Source organism: Calonectris borealis, chromosome 7 (assembly GCF_964195595.1).
Source record: "Calonectris borealis chromosome 7, bCalBor7.hap1.2, whole genome shotgun sequence".
Lineage (NCBI taxonomy): Eukaryota > Metazoa > Chordata > Aves > Procellariiformes > Procellariidae > Calonectris > Calonectris borealis.
The window spans coordinates 39016594-39039993 of record NC_134318.1 but is presented as its reverse complement, the minus strand read 5'-3'; the positions used below and the strand labels follow the sequence as shown (position 1 = coordinate 39039993).

At 37.7% G+C, this 23400-nt stretch overlaps 1 protein-coding gene across 19 annotated transcripts in view; it reads left to right on the top strand.

Annotated features, from left to right (window-relative positions):
- The first annotated feature begins 71 nt into the window (after window positions 1-71).
- The window catches only part of ATE1 (arginyltransferase 1), an 86194-nt gene continuing 62865 nt past the window's right edge, over window positions 72-23400 (top strand). For 9 of the 19 annotated variants that reach the window (XM_075155214.1, XM_075155210.1, XM_075155200.1 and 6 more), the window contains exons 1-7: window positions 395-607; window positions 1757-1820; window positions 2174-2236; window positions 2969-3072; window positions 3886-4158; window positions 9912-10144; window positions 13054-13182. In XM_075155214.1, coding sequence (XP_075011315.1) covers window positions 505-607; window positions 1757-1820; window positions 2174-2236; window positions 2969-3072; window positions 3886-4158; window positions 9912-10144; window positions 13054-13182 — 969 coding nt within the window. In that variant the 5' untranslated portion in view covers window positions 395-504. Of the gene's footprint in view, window positions 199-387; window positions 608-1756; window positions 1821-2173; window positions 2237-2469; window positions 2581-2968; window positions 3073-3885; window positions 4159-9911; window positions 10145-11875; window positions 12005-13053; window positions 13183-16036; window positions 16326-16351; window positions 16506-23400 lie in introns of those variants that run through there. The other 10 variants (XM_075155206.1, XM_075155201.1, XM_075155219.1 and 7 more) reach the window with 9 other exon arrangements.

Genomic DNA, 23400 nt, shown 5'->3' with positions numbered 1-23400 from the left:
CCTGGCCGGGGCACAGCCGGCACCTCTGAAGGCGGCAACCCCCGGCGGGGCCCGGCCGGGCGGGGCGCTGCGGGGCAGGGACGCTGCGGCGAGCGGGGCCGCCGGCCGCCATGCCTGCCGCCGTGGTGGAGTACAAGGGCTGGAAGGAGGGCTACCCCTGCGGCTACTGCGCCTCGGAGCGGGGGAAGGTCTCCGCCGGTAAGCGGGAGGAGGTGGGACGGGCCGGGGCTGCCCGGGCTCTTGTGGCGGGAGCCGCGCCCGGGGGCGGGGGAGCGCAGCCGCCCTCACTAAAGATGGGGGAGCTCGGCGGGGCCTGCGGGGAAGCCACCGCAGCTGCCCGCGGTAAACATGGCGGGGCCGGCGTTTCCTGTGGGCGCTGCTTGTGCCCTGCCCGTAGCAAAGATGGCGGCGGCGGCGGCCGTTTCCGGGCCTCCCGGGGTGCGGTGTGGGGCGGCGGGCAGGGTGCTGTCCTGAGCCGGGCGGCGGGGTGGGTCACCGGGGGAGATGGCGGCGGGCGGCAGCTCTCCGAGCATCGTCGAGTACTTCGGCGGAGAGGATGGCTACCGCTGCGGCTACTGCAAGAACGAGACGGGCAACCTCTCCCATGGTGCGGCCCGGGGGCAGGGCGGGCTGTGAGGGGAACCGTGAGCGGGCCGGGCCGCGCCGGTGCTGCTGGAGGCTACGGCGCGGCTCCTTGCTGGTGCCGGTGGGGCTGAGGGAGGCCTGCCAGCGGCGGGTGAGGGCGGCGGTTTGGCTGCAGCTTCCGCCCTTCCCGCGTCTGCCCTGCCGGGCGCGGGCAGCTGCCCTTCCCGCCGGAGGTGCCCGAAGCCCCCGGCTCTGGGCTTGCGGCGGGGCGGGCGGCGCGGGCGTCCCGAGGCGGTCCGCGGGGCGAGATGGGGTCGGTGCGGGGCCGGGGCCGCCGGAGGCCGTGGGCTCACCGGGAAACCTCGCCTCATGATCTGGTTTTGTAGGAGTCCTTCTCCAGACTAAGGGCAAACCATCAAAAATAACGGGAAAGCTTTGTAAAGGACGAAATGTTTTAATTATTACTGTCATAATATATGCACCCTGACTAAAGATGTAGTTGAGATCTCACCCTAAGTGTTCTCCCGGTACAGTTTTGCTTCTCAGGTGCAACTGCCCTGCCTGACCCTCCACCTCCAGCGACAGACCGGGTTAAGCCGCAGATAAGAGCGCGTCTGCCTGGCAAGGCTCCGTGGCTTTAAAGCTGTGCTAGACAAGCCTGGCTGAGGCCAGCTCAGCGGGAAGCGGACTAGCCTCTTTTGCCTGGTGAAGAGGTGACAGTCCCCGAGCTCTGCTCGGCTCGGTAGCCGCCTGGGCAGGTGCTCCCTGAGGGGTCCCTGGGAAGGGCCTGCATCAGCTTCAGCTCTCAGAAGAGTTCTTCTGGCCCAGTGTTTCCGACTGATTTTACAAAATTAAGGAGCAATTTTATGTTGTTTTGTTGGTGTATCTCTGGGAAAGATAGCAGGTGGAGAGGTAAACTTTTAACTTGTACAGTCAGAGCAATATAGTTGATCGGATCCCAAGATTTATGTTGGTATTGTTTTTTTTACACTTAGTGTGCGTGTTGAAATCAGTAGGTTATGAGATTTATGAATATGCCAAATCCTTGAAAGACATCTGTTTAGAAGTCGCCATTAGCTACTCAGATTTACAGTAATATTTCTGTAGAACTTGTTGTATTTTAAAGCATAACTGTGGTCAGTCAAGTGTGTTACTGTATTATTTATTTCAGGTATGTGGGCACATTCAATGACAGTTCAAGATTACCAGGATCTCATAGACAGAGGATGGCGAAGGTAAATTTAAAAAGAAAATACAAAGCCGTGTCAGTTTAGATACAATTTAGAATCCTGATTTAAAATTGAGGTCTATGAAAACAGTTAATTAGTTTCCATAAGTAATTGAAGTAGAACTATTTGTCCATGCTCTGCGACTTTTTGTAACGTTACACTGTCGAACAGGAAAATATTCAATTATTTTAGAAGGATAGTATTTTAGTATAGCAGCAAAAAGCTGAAGAACTTGCTTCTTGACTTTTGTTACTCATCATGTAATATTTTGATATCATTTTAACAAAAAAGGTTGGTCTGCCATTTAGTTTGTAGTATAAGCAACAAAAAAATCAATACGTATTTATTATTATTTTTAGAAGTGGAAAATACATCTACAAACCTATCATGAATCAAACGTGTTGTCCTCAGTACACAATAAGGTAAGAAGCTTATATTGAATTGATTTGACTGCTTCAAATATGTTCAACCATTTGTGTTTACTGCTTTAAATACCGAATACTTGAAAAGTTTATCTACTTCTAACGATACTTTGAATACTAAATATATGTTGTTGGGTTTGTGCACAGGCACATCAGCGGCTCGGTGATGTTTTCCTGTAAGCAATCTGCTAAGTGTGTACCCTTGCCTTTTGCTTCTGGGTTGCAATCCAAAGCAAGAGTCCTACGATTGCTCTCTTCCTCACTGGTTGCCGGTGAACCAATATGTCTATATCCCACAAACACTGCTTTAGGAGCCCAGATAAGAGAGGCTGTCAGCTGAATAGGTATGAATAATTCTAGATACACTTTTGCGGCATTAGTAGTTAGTATCAATGCTGTATCTATAAGATGGATAAGTGAAAAGTTGTAGTATATTAGCCTCCTAGGAAAGCTTTTTTATGCAGTGCTTTTTTATGCACCTTGGGATATTTTAGTGATTATAGTGATATACACACAAACCAACACGCCATAAAGAATGATATTCTGCAGGGCAAGGCAACATAATTTTATTAACTCAAAAGTGTTGATAAAATATTTGACTACTTAATATAGAGAAACTTGAGAAATAATTAGAAAATACATATACAATGTAATTTTTTAAAGTGGTTCCGTAACATTTTTTTCTGAAATAATCTTTCACAAAAGAAATGGTCGTAATTTTTTCTTTTTAAGGTGCCAGGCTTTGTGTTTTCAGACCTCCAAATCTCACAAGAAAGTTCTGAAGAAAATGTTGAAATTTATTTCCAAAGGAGATGTTTCGAAAGTAGCGAGTGAAGGTAAGAAATTCTTAGTGTTTGGAAACCAATACTGATATTTGAAAGGAGGATCAAGTACCTGCTTGAGTGATTGAATGGCTAATACGCTTTGATTTTTGTATACAGACACCTTTATAAAGGTCTGGGTAGGTTGTGTCTTTACAGTGTGTTTTGAATCAAAAGCACTATGTAGTCCAGAGACTATTGAAGAATATATATTTCCTTACTTTTTGCATAGACCAGCTTATTTTCTTTTTCATCTCTGGGCACGTGCTTTCTTTCTAGCTGGGTGCCGTAGAGAATTTAGACCCTGTTTTTACCTCTGTCATAAAAGTGATAATCGGGAGAGGACTAAGCAGGAGAGTGGGTGTCAGAGAAAAGGAAAAGCAAGCCAGGAAAGGAGGGTTTTCTTCCAGGTGATCGAACAGTCACACTCCATTTATCCAACACCAAAACCAGCTGTTCTCAGTTGTGGTGGAACTTGTTGTGTTCGTTCTGAATCATTATAATTTGCCTCGTGTGTGTGTGTGTGTGTGTGAGGTTTTTTGGATCTTTTTTTTTTGTTGTTGTTTGTTTGAAGTTGTGGCATGAGATCAGTTGACTGTCCCAACTTACCAGAGATAATAAAACTTCTCATAAATGAGTTGGTGCTAGTAATTCAGGGTCATAAAGGAAGGTTTCTCTTTTCAGACTATTGCAAACAGTCACTTTATCTGTTGGAAAAGAGTTGTAAAATTGGAAATGAATCAATTTAATATTCATGTTAATTGTGCAAAGTGTGAGCTGTGGTTATACAGAGAGAAATTCACTCATGCAGTTTTTAACTATTTACAGAAGAGCCTATGGATTCCCATACAGAGGATGTGGTCGCGTGTGATTTTGCATACAAAAGTGAATCTCATGTCAGTCAGTCCGAACTGACTCCCTTGCGTGTGGATCACACAGAGGGGGTGGAGAATGAAGATAAGGACACAGGAGAAACAAAAGAAGAGGTGAATGTGCAGAAGGTGGAGTTGGGTTCTCTTCCAACATGTGCAGATAAAGACACACCAGTCCCTGGAGAACCATCACGTTCGGCTAAAATTGTTCATGCACCACCTAAGCCAGGTAGTCAAATTTCTGGTAGTAATTGGAATATACTATCATGATTTCGCATGTTGTTGAAGTCCTTTTTATCTTGCCTAGTAAATCAATAATTGTTTCTTTTTATTCCCTATACTGTTCCAAATTTATGGAATTATAGCATATAAATTGAGAGATTCTGCGTGTTACTTGTTTTGTTAGTTTTTCCTGAAAGTTGCATTGGTTTTCATTATATTCTTTTTTTTTTAGTTTAGTTTAGTTATTGAGAATACGTATCTACAGCTGATAGTTTTCTGTAAGCTGTTTAGATTGCAGTCAGGTAGGTCAGGGTGATTGAATCTCATCAGACATTGGGACCAGTTTCCAGTTTGGGATACTTTTGTGTGCAGAATAAGATGTACATCCAGCTTTCCCTTCTTTAGGATGTGGTGACTCAGGCTTTATGCATCTTGAGGTATGGTTCATAGAATCGTAGAATATCTCAAGTTGAAAGGGACCCTGAAGGATCTTATGCAAAACTAAGAGCTGGATGCAGCTCTGGCTGGTGCTGCAGGAGTGCTAGTTGCTGAGTTAGGTTAAGGCTTCACCTTGTCTCTTGTGTAGCACTGGGAAACCAGTTTAAGACCCACGAAAAACACCCAGGTATTGTTTTTACATTTCTTCATTTCTGCAGGTCATCTTGTTGTAATACAAATTGTGTTATTTACACCCTGTGAATACACCCCTGTGAATAACTTGTTTAAGACTACGTTTTTTATGCTTTCATAGACTATTTGCCACAGATCTATCTGGCATTGGAAATAACGTTCAGTATATTGTGTTGTTATTTTGTAGGCTTAAAGAAAATTGTATAGCTTTCTGCTGATTTAAAAAAAAAAAAGTACAGATTCTTCTGGTTCTCTATAAAGAATGACATTTTCTAGTTGAGCTTTTTTATCTGTTTGAGAGCTTGCCTTGTTTTAGATTTTGACTAACTTTAAATTAGAAAAGCAATGTCACGAGAGGACGTGAAATTATGAAAAACTGTAGTAATTTCCCCTTTTTTTTCTTGCTGTGAACTTAATATTACATTTCTGTAAGGAAGTGCAGTAAGTATGTACACAAAGTAAGGCAATCTCCCTCATTTTACTTCTGATGCATTTATACAATGCTACAGTTCTCGTGCCAAAAACTGAAGGTAAGTGCTTATTCATTTCTACAGTTTTGTGTGAAAGTACATGGAATATTGGTGGCATTTTTAATATAATAATATTAATAATTTTTAGTATAATACTAATTTTAATAGTATGGTCACTTTTTTCAATATGGAGGTTATCCATCAGTCAAACTTTTGTATCGTAATTGTGAAGATTTCCAAAATGCTGCCTTTGGGCTGAATTCGAACATGAAATCTTTACCGTAAAAAAGGGTAATCTCATTGTCAGTCATCTGATTGTAACCTTCTTCGTGTGATAGCTGTTATGGTACCCCTTGCTGCGGCACCAGAGCCTGGAATCTGCATTTGCTTGCATTGGTGTTAAGCTTTTCACATAGCTTGTTGTGACAGGGAAGACCATATGTCACAGCTGGTGGGTGATCCTCTGCGTGGTGCGATCATGCAGAGGAGTCCTTGAGGGTCCCCGAGGAAAAAAGAAATTCTGGAAACTACTGCTACCAGGACATGCCCGCAGAGCACTGCGGGTTGCCTCTCCTATGGCTTCACTTGTGTCCTGGCTGCGTTCTTGTGGGACCTGGGTGGTTTCTGGAAGGAAGATGGTAAGAGATGGATGGATTATTGCTAGAATAATTCATTTGACCAACAGCCTGCACTGGAAAAGAAGGTAGAATTGACAGGCTTTTTTTGGCCCAAAGGTTGCAGATGAAGCAGCCTTGTGTTACAGATCATGTTTCCAGTTTTGCATAGCCTCTACAATGGCCTGTTCAGAAAAATAAAGGGTGTTTCCTGAATTACAGTTAGCCAATACATGGCGAGTAATGTTAGTTAAAATCCTAGTGGAGTCTGGATACTTTAGAGTTTCTGCATGTGTTGGGACATCATACTAATTCCTAATTTCACTCGCCTATTACATGTTGTACCAGTTTGTATGAGAACTTCAAAGTAATTTTTTCTTCACAAAGTTTTTTGTCTCCTTCTATAGGGTGGCTAATTTAAGGTAAAATAATGTTGTTTTTTCCTTAATGAGCGCTCATTCCAGTTGGAACAGATTTTTACCAGCTTAACAAGCAGTTTTGCATCTAAACAAAAAGGGAAGTTTTCAGAAATGCTTGATCAGAAAACCAGTAGCGCTGCATAGAAGCAGTACTGTTACACATTCCTGGAAAACTATTCCAGAATTTTTAAGACTGTATTTTATATTTTTATTTTTTAGAGCCCTTATATAGTTTATAGTTTATATAACTTTTATTTGTTGTACATATTTTCAAAACCCTCTTGTTTTCATAATAATTGATGACAAACTTTGGGTTATGTAAACTTCACTTTGGAAGCAAACTAAGTGGATATTGACAGCAGATGGCAGCCTTGGGTAAATTATTAGTGCAAACCTGCCATTGTTTTGAAAAATGTGAGGTATAGTCTTCAGTTATGTTAAGAATAACATTGGGTAAAACTTGAAACACTGGAAATGCAGATAAAGAAAGCCTGTAACATTGTTTGTAGTCTATTTCAGAAAAGGGGGTTTTACTTTTGTAGAGGAGAAATATGCATTAGTGTGCTTCTTTCTTTCTGGAGGTTTTAAATAAAAGTGAATAATAAATGCACCAGAAAGCTTATTTAATTTGTCCTTAATTTTTTTTTTAAAGGGTAGGTGGTATCACAGGTCAAATTCAGTTTAAAACTTTCCAGATAGAAAGGTGTTTAGTTTTCATTTTGGAAAATGTATACTTATTCCATAATAAGATTGTTTAATTGCATTTTTATTCCTTTATAAACGAAACAGGTCATTGTCCTATAGGAATAATGGGCTGTTTCTGCACAGTTTCAGATGGAAAAGAAGATTTACTTATGTCTATATGCACATTCATTTTTTTAAGAAGTTTTTCTTGCTAACTTACAGCTTATAAAAGTTCTAAGACATGAAACAGATCCGGTATAGATGAAGTACTCAAACATGTGTCATGAGTATTTTAAATAAACTCTTCCTCTGACTTGTTTGTCCATGGATGTATCACATAATGTCTGTAATTTCCTCATAATATTTGTCCTTTTTTTGGTTAATAATTTTAGCTGTATGGATGAAACAAATACTCAAAAACCTAGGCTGAGAGGTGAGAACACTCAATCATAAAATCTGCTAGTGAAATTGTAGGATGTCTGAAGAGTGCCAAAGTGGTATTAGCTCCTTTTCCAAGTCCCTGAGATGCTCTCAACATTTCAGCTGTCATGGAGTCTGCATGGCACAACCAGACTGGGACTTCTCTGGATGAACCGCGAAAAGCTTGCTGCTAACTTGCCCCGGGAGTGCACTTATAAACTCTGTAAATTCAGTATGGTATGCACATTAAAAAGAATAGTTTACAGCCTTACTGATACTTGAAAATTGATTCTAGTATAAAGTATTTTGCCAATTTTTATGGTCTATCTATTGGTAAAGAAAGATGCAGGCAGCAGTTTTGAGGGCTGCAATTCTTTGCAGGTGAAGTGACTCTTAAACACTTTTAAAATATCAGTGGTCTCACCATTTCCAGTTGGAAGAAGGATATCACTGTTCCCATTGTCCATGGGAAGGTTTGAAGCCAGTAGAGGACAAGAAAGATGTCACTTTTGGCTAATAAGTTACTAGTAAGAAGAAAGAGGAGGAAAGAAAGCTCTAACTATATTTTCATAGGAGTTCTGGAAAAAACAATTTCCATGTAATTTCCAGGCCTCCAAGAGAATAAAGTGGGATAAGCTGTAGTTAAGTCTGGGTTTGGATTCTTCTTTATTTCTTATAAATGTTAACAGAGTTGGAAACGTGTCTTCTTCCTAATGCCTCAAATGAAAGCACCTCACCATTCAGGGTACTTTCCCATTTGAAAAGGTAAGTCTTTCGAAAGTTGCCAGTGCATCTTTTGCAAATACATGAATTTCAGGAGAAAGCTAATGGCATAAAAGATTTCTTCAGCAGTTTGTCATAATATTTGTTACAGTTTTTGTTCTGTGCAAGATATATGACTGTGTTTCCCTATTGGGGAGTAGTTTTTTCCACTTTTCCTCTCCTTTTGAATTTTTTAATATTACAGCTCTTTTTTTGGTTTCCAACTCTTCTACCATGCCTTAAAAAAAAAAAAAAGTAATAAAAAAATGGAGAATTAGAGTTACTTTGTATTACATTAGCTGGCTGCTGATGAAATTTTGAGTGCAACTTTCCCTCTCCATGGAACTCACAACAGCAGCTGCCAGGCTGAGACAGGTATTCCCTGAAAATTGATTATGTCTCCCACCACTGTTTCCAGCATACAGCTCTTACACAGCTTCCAGGGTGAGGTATGGTGTTCAGTTACTTATGTGCGCAACATGGAATAGCCAACAATGATGTACAAAACTTAAGGAAAGGTGAAAGGCAGCACTGAGAGTGTTAGGAAAATGTTTCCTGCTTTTTCTAATTTTTACAATTTGAATTTATGGATTTACAATCAATATCAATGAAAATATTACCGTCTAGGGAAATTGCTTGTAAGTAAATTATTTGTTTGATAACCATCCTTTTGGTGCATTTGGTGGGTTTTTTCTTTCTCTCCTTTTAATTGAAGAAAATTCTAAAATTCTGTATTTAATTTTTTCTAGTACTTATTCTTATTATCAGTCTTATTATGATATCTTATTATCATAAGGCATTCTTATATCTTGACTTTTTATTTTACATTACTGTCCTAACTATAAAATTAATCTGGTCCCTTCATTGAAGAATTTGGACCCACTCTACATTTTTATTTGTGCATGTCTTTGGATTTATATTCCTTTAAAAGTAAGTTCTTGTAGTACTAATTACTATTGTCCCTGCTGATCTGTTTGTTTTCTAGGTTTGACTTCTCTTTTAAGTAAATAGTATTTCACAAATAGAATGTTATGAACAGTTGATCTATTACAGATGGAGGTAAATTGATAAAAGTGAATCAAATAGTAAAAACAGACAATCTGAATATAATTTTAAGCAAAGATGTACGCTTATGTGGCCTTTTACTCTCCTTTTACGTGACATTAGTAGCATTGACACTAATGGCTCTGGCATTGGCTGCATAAAGATTCCAGGTGACAAAAAACAAATGCTTTTTTTGTGTGTGTGTATTCCACAGGAGCCTGTTGTGTAGCCACCTGGGTTTTTAATGCAGTAGGACAATTCTCTGTGAATTTGGCTGCAGGTTTTGTGGTTGTGTTTTTTCCTTTCAGTATTTCAAGCTGATCCTGTAGCTGTTTGGATGTAGTATGCCATCATACCATACATTAAACAGGAGCTTTTCTTTGTTTCTGAGAGGGGGATGTGGCAAAATGATTTAAGGACAGACTTAGCAGGAAGTCTTTTCATTTTAGTTTTTAAATATATCCTTGGCTCTGGAGTGGAATTGTGGTCAAGGTGTTTCCATATTAAAGTGCTGCATTAAACAGCTGTAGAGGAAAAATTATTGCAACTTAGCTTGGCATCAGGCATTGTCGGTAGTTGTAAATGGGAGAGACTTGTTATGTTCAGGCTACAGTCTGCAATTAATGGTGATTTTAACCATTTCTTTTCAGTGATTATGTAAGAACTACTTGTTTGTTGCAAAATGTGGTGTTTAATTCTTTGCTTGTGCTGTTACAGGCAAAGGGGCTGATCTGAGCAAGCCACCATGTCGAAAAGCAAAGGACATACGGAAAGAAAGAAAACTGCAGAAACTCCTTCAGAACCAGATGTGCACGTTTGAAGGCTCTCCACTTGAAGCAGGAAATGAAGTTTTCCTCTTGCAAAACTCTAAATCTAAAACGAACCAACCTAAAACCATTGAAGACTTCGTTTTTGTCTCTTTACCTGATGATGCACCACACAAATTAGAGGTAACGTCTCATTCAGTGTTGTTGGAGGCAAATTAAGGAAGAGTCTAGTTAAGGGGTTTTTGAAATGCTTAGTTGTTTAGTATCTGTGACTTTATGAATGGTTACAGTTTAAATCTTGGAATATATGTGGTACTGCATGATAAGATACATGGTGCAGCTGAGCTCTGTGTAACCACAAGAGGGTACTCTTGCACTTGCAGTCAGTCATAGCAGAGGCCAGTACAGTTACCAAAATAACTTGTAAATTGATTTCATACAGTGTGACTTGAAAATGAAAGACTTAGAATTAACTGAGTGTTGAATGATGAGAGAGATTCAGTATTTAGTTCTGTAGTATATAAATACTTAAACTATCTATGCTAATGAATCTTGACAAGAAAGCAGTAACTGTTCATAAAATTAAACAGATAAGAACATAGCTGCTCTTTATAAACATCATTGATATGTGTTGATGTCTTTGGAAGCCGTGAAAGTGATGGTAGAAAATTTTGCTTAATATAATGGTTGCCATTAAATCTATTAGTAATATGGAGACAGTCATCTGGAAGACTTTTGGACTTTCTAACCCATAAAACCTTCCCCACCCCCACCCCGGAAGCTGGAAAGCTATCTGAATGCAAGTATTTTCCTGGAGTTACTATTATCAATGATGGTATTGGAAGTTAAAGTTTTAATACTCTTTTGGTAATTATTCAAAGAGGTAGTGATGATGGCTTGAAAGATTCACCCTGAAAAACTGACAAGAAGCCATGAAATTGATCCATCTCACTAACTCCTCCAGATTTTCTGATGAGTTGTATAACAGAAGTATGATGGCTTTATCTGAACATCTTCATTTAGAAGATGCAGGGAGAATTAAAAGGAGGATGGTTCCAGTAGTGTTTTCCCAGATTGTTTTTGCTCCTTACGATGGCTATCAAGTGTGGTGGGTTTTTTTTTGTATTTTTTAGGTTTTTTTTTTTTTACATCAGAACCAATGCTATTTGTGAAAATAGAACCATACTGAAAATGAAGTATTTTTTGAATTGAACATGTCCTTAAATATGCTTGAAAAGAAATGCACTGTTGCTCATGTGATAGCATTCTTTTGGTTAGGAAGCAATCATTTTTACTAAGAACAATTTTTAATTTATAGATTTTTCAAAAATAATTGTTTTATATTTTTGTGTGTAAGGGTGATGGTGGGGAAGACGGATAACTTCCTATTACAATTAACTCGTAATTGAATAGGGAAACATTGTTTCGTCTTCCTCTTTCAATTTGAAAAGTATCAAGAAGTCCCCTTAGGATTATTGCAAAAAAACCATAGCCTTTATCTAAAGAGCACAGATATGAGTCTTCCAAATGCATGGGTCCTTCAAGTATTTTTCAGTATAGTGTGAAACTACAAGAGACAATTTTAAAAAGTACAGAAAATCTCTTTAAAATGTCAATCTGCATACCATTTGCTGGTATTATTTCCTGAAAACTATTTGTGTAGTTCTTCTGTAGGCATTTCAGCCGTCTTAATTTGCAGCTTGAAAAGCTTGTATGTTATTTAATGTAAATATAAAAGCCTTCACTAGCCTAAATTGAGCTGAAGAATTGGATGGCTATTGGCTAATATTAATTAAATGGTTAGGGCCCTTGTGCAGGAATTCAAAATTTCTCTCTGTTGTGATGTTTGTATGTGTATAAATATATAGTTATTGCATGATATTGTAATAATGAATATGTTAACTTCTTCTGAAGGTGAGGGTGGTGAGATCATCTCCACCAAGTTCACAGTTCAAAGCCACATTTCAGGAGTCTTACCAGGTCTATAAGCGTTACCAGATGGTTATTCACAAGGACCCACCTGATAAACCAACTATAAATCAGGTCAGAAGGTCAAATGAATTTTATGCAAAGCTCAGCTTCCCCTCCATTTCTTGTTCTTGTTTCTAGGAGAAACAAATGTGGATTTTATATCCATTGTATATTCAGGAGCATGTAAAATACTGTATCAAATAAAATCAACGTCCTGAAAGTGCAAACTCTTGATATTTCTTTGTGAGTGCCACAAATATTTGGTCTTAATTGCAGACAGAAAAGTTAAGGTAGTTATGTGGGAATGCTATTGGGTAAGAGATGGAGAGGATGAGGCTTTTGGAGATAGATGTTGCGGGCCTTATAAATACTAAATCTCATAAGATCTAAAACCAGCTGGACGCTTACCCTGATAACTAGTCTCATTGGCTTTGGTTTGAATGCTTCCATAAGGAGGAACAAGCATGATCAGGGTCAACATGCGAGTGAAGAATTTATCACACATAGAAATTGTTGGTTTAAGGTTCACAAAAGTTTTATAAACCTCTTCATTTTCAATTTAAGCCCTTCAAGAAGTAATCTGTACACTCCATCTAAATTACATATCATTACTGCTTCTTGTAATGACCAGGTGGTGTGTAATAGTTAACTGTCAGACATATTACCTCTCTAATACCATAAAGAAAAAAATTCAGGCGTTTGGAGAAAACGTATAGGTAGCAAGAATATGTAATTGCTAAACTGGGGCAATGAGTGATGTGCCATTAAAAATAATACATTTTATAAGTCCTTGAGACTGTACAATGAAAATAAAATTTGTGGTTGATTTGTTAGATAACTTGGTCAAAAAAATAGGTTGAATAAACCGATGCTTTGAAGTGTTCTAGTGTTATACAATTTTTATTCCTTAATGAAAGTATCAACAGTCAGTTTAAGCTTAGTGCTAGTTGTCAGACTTTCCCCTGTAGGAGGATTTTCTTGTTACTATGTTTAAAGTAGAAAACTGACTTCAGAGGCTTTGAAGTGGATAGGAGGAGATCTTTCACTAGCCTTACCTTCAGAAGCATATTATCTGATATATGCACTCAAAATAGTATGCTTGTATTTTCCTTGCTCTGAAGGTGAGGTTAGTACCTGTCTCCTTTGAGGACCCCCAGTTCAAATCATCCTTCAACCAATCAGCCACTTTATTTGCCAAGTATCAGATGGCTATACACAAGGATACACCTTCTGACTGTGGCGAAAATGAGGTACAGTTCACTGCATGCACCTTTATGAAAACTTTTTTTTTTAATGCACAGTTAAATGATGGGAAATGGTGTCTCGGAGCGATTCTAAATATTAAAATATTGGAGTTTCCGTTTGGGAGGGAAAGCATTGTGGTTTTTAGCAAGCTTCTGTTGCAGGCTTCAGCCCAGGGGAAACTGAGCTGAAGAGAGAGGTATTATGCACCATCATAACTAAAAAACTAATACCAGTAATGAGTTAAGTAGAGCTGCTGTTTGTACATGATTTCTAAAGAGGTCTGGGACTGAGATTTCCACTGGAAATGGGATAATGGTATGGAAGTGCTTTTTTGATGGCAAAAGCATCTTAGTTTAAAGCTGTTTCCACATTTCTCCTTAATTTAACAGGTGAAGGTTTTAAAAATCTCAGTTTTATTCACATTTCATTGCTAAGCATGCCTCTCAACTAGAACTCACCTTTGCAGTAGAAATAGTGCAAAAATATTCCCACCAGCTGATTGTCTGAGATTCAGTGAGAGTACATTGCATGTGAATAAAGGCTGCTTTTAAAATGGTGTTTGGAGGATGCTAATCCTAATCTAATAAGTAAAAAAAAAAAAAAAAAAAAAAAAGTACCCATAGAGTTCTAAACAAGCAGCAATTCTCCATTTCTCTGGCAGATGGCACAACATTTTCATTAGCAGAATTAATAAAACTGCTACCTCGGATCTGTCATTTCTATCTACTGCAAATGTAAGACTTCAATATTGATCAGCTATTTAGTCAGACTTTTCTGTTCTTGAGAGCAATACTTGCAGAAGTGATACCTAGCAAGCTGTGGCTGCTTTCCAGGTAGAATAATAAAACCACATAATCATTTTTGGCTTTAGTTCAGAAGAGTGTAAGGAGAGCTTTTTTGTGAGATCTCTGTAATGCTACTGTGGAAAGCCATAAAATTTATTTCACTTTGTTTTGTGAAGTAATAGGACTCATAACAATAAGTAGTAGTCTCTGCCCTTTTTATAATTACTGACATAAATTGGGTTAATTATAATAATGTAAAAATTGGAAACATGCCAAGAAAGATTGAGCTATTTACTAGATTTGTACCAGGTATTACCTGGTCTGATTAGGGACTTGATTTGTCTGCTATGATGTATGTATTTCAGCCCTAATGCTTAGATACAGCGTATATGCTACCATGCTTTTGCTCCGAAAATCTTGTTGCTGCCGAGAGGCTGGTAAGAACTTCATATACTTACTTACTCTTTGTTTAGAATTACGGATTTTTTTTAGTATAGTCATTACATCAAGAAGAATCAAGGGCAAAATCACGATGGCTGCTGCAGTTCAGTTCTGAATAGCAGTTAGCTCTCAGTTCATCTAATCTCTGTTCGGGTCAGAGTGCATGGTTTGGTGTAGACTTGGGTTTAATCATCCGTGGAACTTTTTTAGTCTAGGGGAGGAAAGCTTATAAAGATGCGTTAAGGACAGTTCAGGTTTCCACCACCTTAAGGTGTAAAGTCGATCATGGGAATTGCTGTTGAGTAGGAGGGAGATGGATTTCTGTTTACTGCTTGTAGTTTAATGGATTTTTGTCCTCCTCTTTTTCCTTGTTACTTGCCATAGGTGTTTCCCTGCTTTGCCTTTGTCTTCTCTCTCTGGTGTCATGTTTGTGCAGGTTTAGTGTAATATTCCAGGGGAGACATAAGACCTTCTCTGAAGCTTCTAGTAAATGTAAAAACGCAGTCTGATGCTGATGGGTTTTAATTTAGGCCCTTCTTTAGCACTAGTAAATTATGTTGTGTGTTCATGTGACTATCTGGCTAAGGTCTTTCTAGTCACAGTTGTTAGGCACTAAAGCTCTGTCACTTCAATCAAAAGCATTTTGTATTTGATCCCTGCAGGAAGTAAACTGAAGCGTATTTTACACAAAATGTATTTTGATGTTGTTTAGAAGCCTTTTCTTTTTTTAAAAAAAAAATACTGAATCTGTGTGGGAGGAGAATTATCTGAGTCACTTTTAAGAACAGAAGATACCAACTAGCGTAAAACTGATCCAAGTTATTGAGAGGAAGGGTGGAAAATGCTATTTGAAAGACCTCAAACTTTTTCTTCTTCCTCTTTTTCAGACTTTTTAATATATCATACAGACATTATGGAGCCAAGCAGTTTTTTAAGTAAAGGTAGAATGAAATTCTGTCCTATACACAGGGCTTTTTATCAGGGTAGTAACAAGTCTGCTTTGGGCTTTAAACTGGCAAACATCCAGGAATTTTTTTGCATCTAAAAATTAAATTTAGCTTTTAGTCTGTGCAAACTAATCTCTGTATGGTGGATGAACCTCCTTTTCAGGGAGAGTCCTGCACACTTTTGTGTTTGGAAAGTTTCTAGTTTAGGAAAAGTATTTAATTTTATATTTGGCTGAATACTTCATATTCAGAAACCTGCCTATATTTAAATTCAGAATCCAATAAAAATTGTTATGGGACATATTAACAACTTCTTTTTGGAATATCTTCTTAGATTGTTGGCATGACAATACACTGTCTGCCTATATTAGCTGCTAGACTAGTTTAATATTAACCTTATTACGTTAAAAGGCAATTTTAGGAATAGATTTAGAATTCTGGTGATTATTTGAAAATAACACTAATGTGGAAAGTTATAAAACAGTTCACAATATTAACAAAAGGTGTGTGAACCATGAAGCCGATTGATTATTGCTCAATGAGTGTGAAAAAAGGCCCTCTTTTTGCACCTATGCAATGTCTATACATCTTTTCGTCAAGATTTTATATGAGAAAGGGGAATAGATAATTTCCAGGGCAGAGAATCCATTGAATACTTGACACCATAGATTTCTTTGAACTTCTAGGCACTCTCTGGTTACTGCCACTTCGAGACCAGTGGTAACTGATGTTTCAGTGCCCTTCAAGATGGTGGGTCTTTTTGAATTTTGCCTTTTCCTCCTTACTTTCTCCTCTCCTTTTTCTGCGTCTCTGATGGAGACTGCAGTAGCACTAATAATAGTGCGTGTTCATTAAAAAGAATTTAGTTTGAGATTTTGCTGGGGAGAGTCCTGCCATGCATTTTGGTGATGCAGTACTGATTCCTGATTGAGACAGTGACTTCTGTTTGTTCTAATAAAAAGCAAGGTAGAAATTTCATAGGGGAATAAACTTTTTCCAAGTCCCAGACTTGGTGTTACCCCTGCAGTGATGAACCTTGCCTTTTCTATGGAAACACCATCACAATCTTCAGTGCCGCTCTCATTGGTGAGTAGAGGATTTGGTAAGGTAGAAGCACATTTACTATCTGCCAAATAAATTAATATTCTAGGAACAGTTTTGAGTATCTCCTTGCTCCTGGAATTAAAACCAGTTTAGCTTGCAAATGAAAATTTTTCAAATTTGTTTCTATCTTGACATAAAAGCTACAATTATTTTCTGCATAGGCTTTTAAACTCTTGATTATCCCCTTTTCTCTTGGTTTGTCTGGTATAAATTGAACTTCCCTTGGAAATCTTCTCAACCCTCTCAAAAACCTTTGGTCAGTTCCTACAGGATTTCAGCTTCAAAACTGACTTGGTTGTCTCTATGCTTCAGAGTGCAGTCAAGTACGATGTTACACAAAGTTGTTGGCACCTAAATATTTATGTCAGCATGTTTTTATTGAACTGAATTGGTGTCCTGAGGAAAAACATAGCAAACGATTTTCTAATTAAAGGTTGCTTCATAATACTTGCTCTTAAATAGTGCTGTGGAAGAACTGATTTTTTTCAATTTTTCTCTGTGGGAACAAAAAACCTTATTAAGCTGCTATGTAAATGCATAGTCAGCCACTGTTTTAGTAATATATGTACTCTTATCTTAAAAAGAGTTGTTGGAAAAAATCAGAAGAATTAGGGGGAACCTCAACAGATTATTAACTGGTAAAGTATAAATAGCTTCTGAATGAGGTAAGATACAATCATGGAAAATAGGTGTATTACTGCCTATTGGAGAAGTTTATCCAAGGCTACTCTTGAATTAGCCAAGTCCCTGAACTGCTCATTTTTGGAAGCTATGAAAATGTGCAAGGGAAGAATGTGTTTTAGTGTTTATCACATTCTATGCGTTTCTTCTGGCCCTTTATGGAAGTACTGTATATGGACCCTTAGCTCGGGTCCAAAATAGTAGTTGTCATGTACTGTTCCCAATATAATAGAGCTATTAAATATAATAGAGCTATTATTCACTAGCTTTTTTTTTTTTTTTTTTTTGCTAAAGTAGTGGAAGACTATAACCATGTGTAGTATGAAGATCTGCGTCTGTAACATACAAAAAGCCACTAATGTGATTAATTGCAAGGATTTATGTACATGTCTACAAGTTAGACATGTCTGGGTTTTTTTCTGCTTGGATGGTGCTTATATTTATTTTGTGACATGGGTCAAGCTATAATGAAAAAAACTGAAATCATGAAAGCCTGGAAAAACTGAAAAAGGGAGACTTCTATAATGAACAGAGAGGAGATAATAGGCTGAGTATCCTTTCATTGAACAGGCATTGTTTCCCTGTATTATCAGTGAAAGATCAGTTGAAGCACAAATTATAGAGCTGATCAGCAGATCAAGAGTACCATAATTATGCAAACAAATTGTATGAATGGCAGTTTGTCCACCTTTTTTTCTTCATTTCATAGGAAATTTTATAAATCATAACATAGCTTTGTCACAATAGTTCATGTACAGAGAAATGGACAAATATTGTTTTGGAGCCTGTATTTTTTTTTCAAATTGAGTAACTTTTAATAGCATTTGGTTATATTTCTGGGAGAAAATGTGTAGATTAACGTATAGAATGATGTTCAGAGAATAAGACGGAAGTTTTGTGTGTCTTGTATGATCCCAAGAGGCAGAAATACTTTGATAAATCATTGAATCAAGTGCTGGTGGTAGTAGAGATGGTTTTTTCTACAGACATACCACAGTCTGTTATTCTGGTTTTACTTCAAGAAACAGAGAAGAATATGAGATGACCAGGTAGTACTTTATGCTTTAGCTTTGTAGAGTTACAGTACAAAAATCTGAAAACAAGGTAGAAACACAGTAGAAACAAACAAGATAGAAACAGTAACTAGGTCTGAGGGCATAGGCTGGCTCTTCAGATGAGAACATTGGATTTAAGGAAGCTTAGTAATAGATCTGGCTTGTCTTCTGCTTTGCTAAGAGCAATCCATATTTGCAAATGTTTTAACTCTTGCTCAACAGCAAAAATACTTGTGTTTCTATGTAAGAAATGCAGGGAGGGCTTTGCAGAATACAAATCACCTGGAAGATGCTATGATCTCACTCTACCCCAGCTTCAGGATGGTTGACAAAGTCTGTGGAAATATATATGTAAATGTTTCAGAGCAGTTTGCCACCTACAGGTCTTTTGGATTTTATATGAAGTGCCAAAGTGTATTTCTTGGTATTTAAATGATAGATACAGATGTGGAACTGTGTAGCTCTGGAAGTGAAGATTGTAAATGAAGTAAATACAGTGAAAATATTTCTTCTTGGCCCTTTCATCCCAAGAGGGAATTTTTTTGATTCCAGTGATGCAATCAATGGCTAATGTGGACAGAATAGGGGATATCTCTAGCAGTTCTTCTTAATGAAGTATCATCTCACTAGAGGCATTGCCTTTCTGCTGACCTGTTGTTGTCCTTTTTCAAATGCTTCTTGAATTCCAGTATATAAGCTGTCAGCTTATATATACATATATATATACATATATATACATATATATTTTTATATAAAAGCTGTCAGCTAGTTTAGTTCTTTAGCTGTATGCAGTTCTTGTGCTAAAAAAATTAGTGCCTATAATTCTAAACTGAGTTTTACATATAATGTATTGTCAAGTAAAAATTTGAAATTAAGCATTTTTTCTTCCTGCCTCTTCTCTAGTGTACTTAATGATTGATTTGGGTGATTTAAAACATTAATGTGATTTTTAGGCTTTAAATCTTTTTACAGTAGTCTTTGTCTTTAAGAAATAGAGCTGAAGTGTAACCGAAACAAGCTATGTGGCAGCTACACAAGTTAGAAAACATTTCCATAAAAGATCATAAAAAATCTACAGTAGTTTCCAGAAAGAGTCAGAGTGAACAGTTTATTGCTGTTTAGACCTTCTGAAGCAAACATTTTATTTAACTTTTCATGAGTGTTTTGTAATGACAAACTTGTAGAAACATAGTATGTGTCTCCGTTCCCTCTGCAAAGCTAGCTGGACACTCTCTTTGCTTTGTGCTTAACTAAATATTTGTCTTGGAAGAAAAGAATTTCACAACACACAAAAGATACACTGTTTGAAAAGGTGCAAAAAATTACTGAAATAGTTATAGTGGGTTTTTTTCTTTCCCAGTTTTTTTTTAATTGCCTCCCAGAAACCCACTTGAACTAATACAGAAAAGCGAGTAAGTAGTCTGGGAAATGCCGAGGAGCATGTTCTGATCAGTTCAAAAGCTGCTGTCAGCAGCCAGTTGCAAACTTTTAGGTCTCTCTAACCCAATTTCCACTTTTTTTATCTTCTAGGGAGAGAATGCTTAAAAAAAAAAAAATCAATAACCTTTGTGGTTATTTTTAACCTTCTCTAGCTTGCCTTGGTAGCCATACGTTTCTACAATGTTCTTGAATTAGTTCTTTTATCATTTTGGTTGATGGCAGCACTCATCCGATGGTTTGCACTCTGTGGTCGGCTGCTGCGGCCGAATGTCTCACTGCAATGAGCTTCAGTTTCAGATCTCTGATAACGCTGACTTAAAGACTTACAGCTAGTATTTCTTTATCAGCCTGATTCCTTCTGTTTACTTGTGTGGCCCCCTTGACTGTAGTGCTGCGGATTCATGGATTTTATTCTTGAAATGCCTATAAGAACCTAAGAATTTGGGCGTCCGGACAATGAACCAACTTGTCCATAGTCGTATCGTTTCAGTTCAGATTCTTTTTGCATAACAGTTTACAATGTTTTTCCTGGTTTTGATATTGTTTTCTATATAAATCCGTATGAAATAATAAAAAAAACCCTTTACTGTAAGACTGACACATCTCCATTATTTTGAGAGTAAGTTTCTTCTGAGCAGACAAAGCCACAGTGACTTTTGTCAGTCCGTAAGGGAATTGAAATTGTAATTCTGAAATGTACGTTCTGTCTCACCAGCAATTATTTCTATTTCATTAGTCCGATTCTTGTACTGAAAACTACATTTGAGACATGCATTTAAACTTTAAATCCTCTCTTTCCTTATGTACTATGTTTTGAAGGCTCTTTCTTCAGCTTCGCGTCTCTGGATATCTCTGAAACTGTATTTTGTTAGCATTCCTATATTTTTGTAAGTCACTGTTGAAAATGATAGAGCCAGCCCCAGAATAATAAGCCTTTGATTCCTCTGCTAACTTAGCTGTAGTATATTGCCCTCTTCAAGGACAGCAGGGTAGCTTGGCACCAACTTTCCTTGTAAACATGCTACGTTTTGTCCCATTTTCCCAATTTTTTACAGGAAGTAACAGAATTTTGTTCATTTTCCAGCTTAATTTCAATCTATTTTCTTAATAGTTGCTTTTTATTGTTTTTAATTTTGGGGGGGTCATTTAATAGCTGCTTCTAGCGTTACTGAAAGTTTGACTTATTTTTTTATTGTTTATTTTTTACTTTTTTCACTCCACAACTTTACGGTTAATATTGATTCTAGTCTGTTTTGGCTAGGGAAGATTACTTCAATTAAAATATGGCAGCCCAATGCACCACATAAATCCTAACACATGTCCTAGGACAATGTGTGCTTATGACTACAGACCAAGTTCTTTAAAAAGTAAACTGCCTTAGAAACAGTTTTTGTTGATGAACAAGGAAGATTGAATGTCTGAGAGCAAAAACCTATTTATTCTGAACCTGGAAGAAGTGCCAATGTCTTAAAAGTAATAGAGCTCAAGAGGGGGACATCGCTCCTTTCTTTGGTGGTGGCAGGATGTCCTGCAGACTCGTGCAGGGTTTGCATGAAGCCAGGAGGAGCTGGATAAAACAGGAAAAGGGTTTGACCTGGAAAGGAGCTTCTAGAGAAGCAAAACCCAAGAAACCTCTCTCCTCTCTACAAGGATCCTAGCTCTTCGTTTCCCTGCTTGTGTAAGATACCTAACGATTGCCCTACTTGAGGAGGAAAAACTCTTTATAAAATGAATATATAGGGAAGATGCCAGGAGCCCTCTAGAAAGAATGCCATCTTTTCGTGGCTCGTTTCTGTTAGTGGGTACACTAAGATTCGTTTGGCCACTTTTAGTTTCAAAGATGGGGAAGCATTCATTATGTTGGGCTTGGAAATGGGAGGGAAGAGAGAATAAACTTGCTTGATACACATGAAGGTGATACACTGGAACTGTAGGTTGTATGACTTGTCTTCTGTATGGAAACTTGTAACATTATTTTTTATTTTATTATAAGCCTGGCACATTTATGAAAAAAAAACCCAAAAAACAGCCAACACCTTGCTTTATTTTAATCCCATTCAGAGATTAGATTAAAAAAAAAAAAGGCCCAAATCCCATATCCATTCCTCACCCCTCCTTTACTCAAAGGAGAAGGGCAAATACTCAGTTTTCCTGAATTGCAAATATGAGAAAACTCTAATACTGTCAAAGTGAAAATTATAAATGAACGCCTTTTTGTGATATCTTCGCACTGAAGATCTCAGATAATTTTACAGTTGCCGGTGATGAGAGTTCAAAGCTGTTTTTTCCTGGGAAGGCTATGACATCATTGTGTGACATCAGTAACCCTCGCATTCGGAAAGTTACTGAGCTACCAGGTGAAACCCGTTCCGGTTTAGCATCCAAAGCATCTGAATATCTTCCCCCACTTGTAAAAGGAAGCAGGTGTTAACACTCTAGTTTTATTACAGCTTTTTAAAGCTGCGCGTGTGCTTTTACTCGAGCAAGTAGCTTTGGGTTGAATCAAACCTTCCTTTTATTTTTCTGCCTTTTTCCCCCCCCTTTGATTTAATTCTCAGTGATGTGTTCTGCTCTTAGTTTTATTAATTATCTTTGAACTTATTTCCTGTTGTTCTGTTGATTTTTTTTCTGGCAATTGTAATTAGTTTGCACCAAAAAAAGAATGTTGTGGATTTCATATATATATCTTAAATAGTTTTTAAAAGACTAAAGTTTATGTAATTCAGTTTGAAATTAAAATTAGAAAAGCATGACTTTGTGAAAGGAATTTTAATTGTGCTTGTGTGACAGATTGAGTTATTTTACATGCCACACCAGCTTTGGACTGTATTTCTTTCATGGTTTGTTGAGTCATTTTTTAATTGTGTTCATAATAAACTTGCAGCATTAAATGAGTTTGTTAATTTAGAAACTGAATCTTACTTTTACTTCAGTTTAAATAAATGTATAGACTAGGTATATTCCTGGGTTATGATGAAAGTGCTGTGGATTTGGGGGTGGGAGCGGAGAGTAAGGTTGAGAAGATAACAGCAGAGGTCAGTGGATCTAAAATATTTATTAAATTCTCCAGCTCTATGTGTCAATTAAATTCTTCCTTAAAAAAAAAAACAAAAAAAAACCCCCAAAACCACAACAAACCCACAGCAAAAAATTGTTGGGTTTTGGGGCAATTGTTTCTTAATTAACTTCTAGGGAAGATTCAGAGTCTTCTGAAGTTTTCTGGGACTTGATAAAGAAAATTTTCTAACCTGAGAACTTTAGCAAGTATCAACAGGTGAAATAATATGTAGCAAGAGTTGCAATGTTTTTTTCCCCCCATAAGATTGTGATACAAATTGAAGTGCAGTTAAGAATTTTTTTCTAGCCAGCAGTATAGATAGCTGTAACAGTATACACTCCCTAACAAGCAGCAGTTATGCTCAGGTACACTTAAAAAGTCCCCCCTCACCCCCAAAGCCAAGGGATTGTACAGCAGAGTCTGGAGAATGGATAAAGCTATTTGAAAAGTGTCGTTGGCTCAGTTTTCTCACCCATAGGGTTTAACTTGCACTATAAAGCTAAAGTTACAGATTAAGAACTATTGGGGGTCTTCTGACATGAAAATTAATAACACATGGTTTATTTTTCCTGAAGCCTGCACATTCTAAAATCACTGGCTGTAAGGACTGATGCACTCGCAGTGTAGGAATTTGTAACTCTCTGTTCTTTTTTTATGGGAACATAACTCAATAATTCAAATTTTGAATTACTTTTTTTCTCTTTAAGTATTA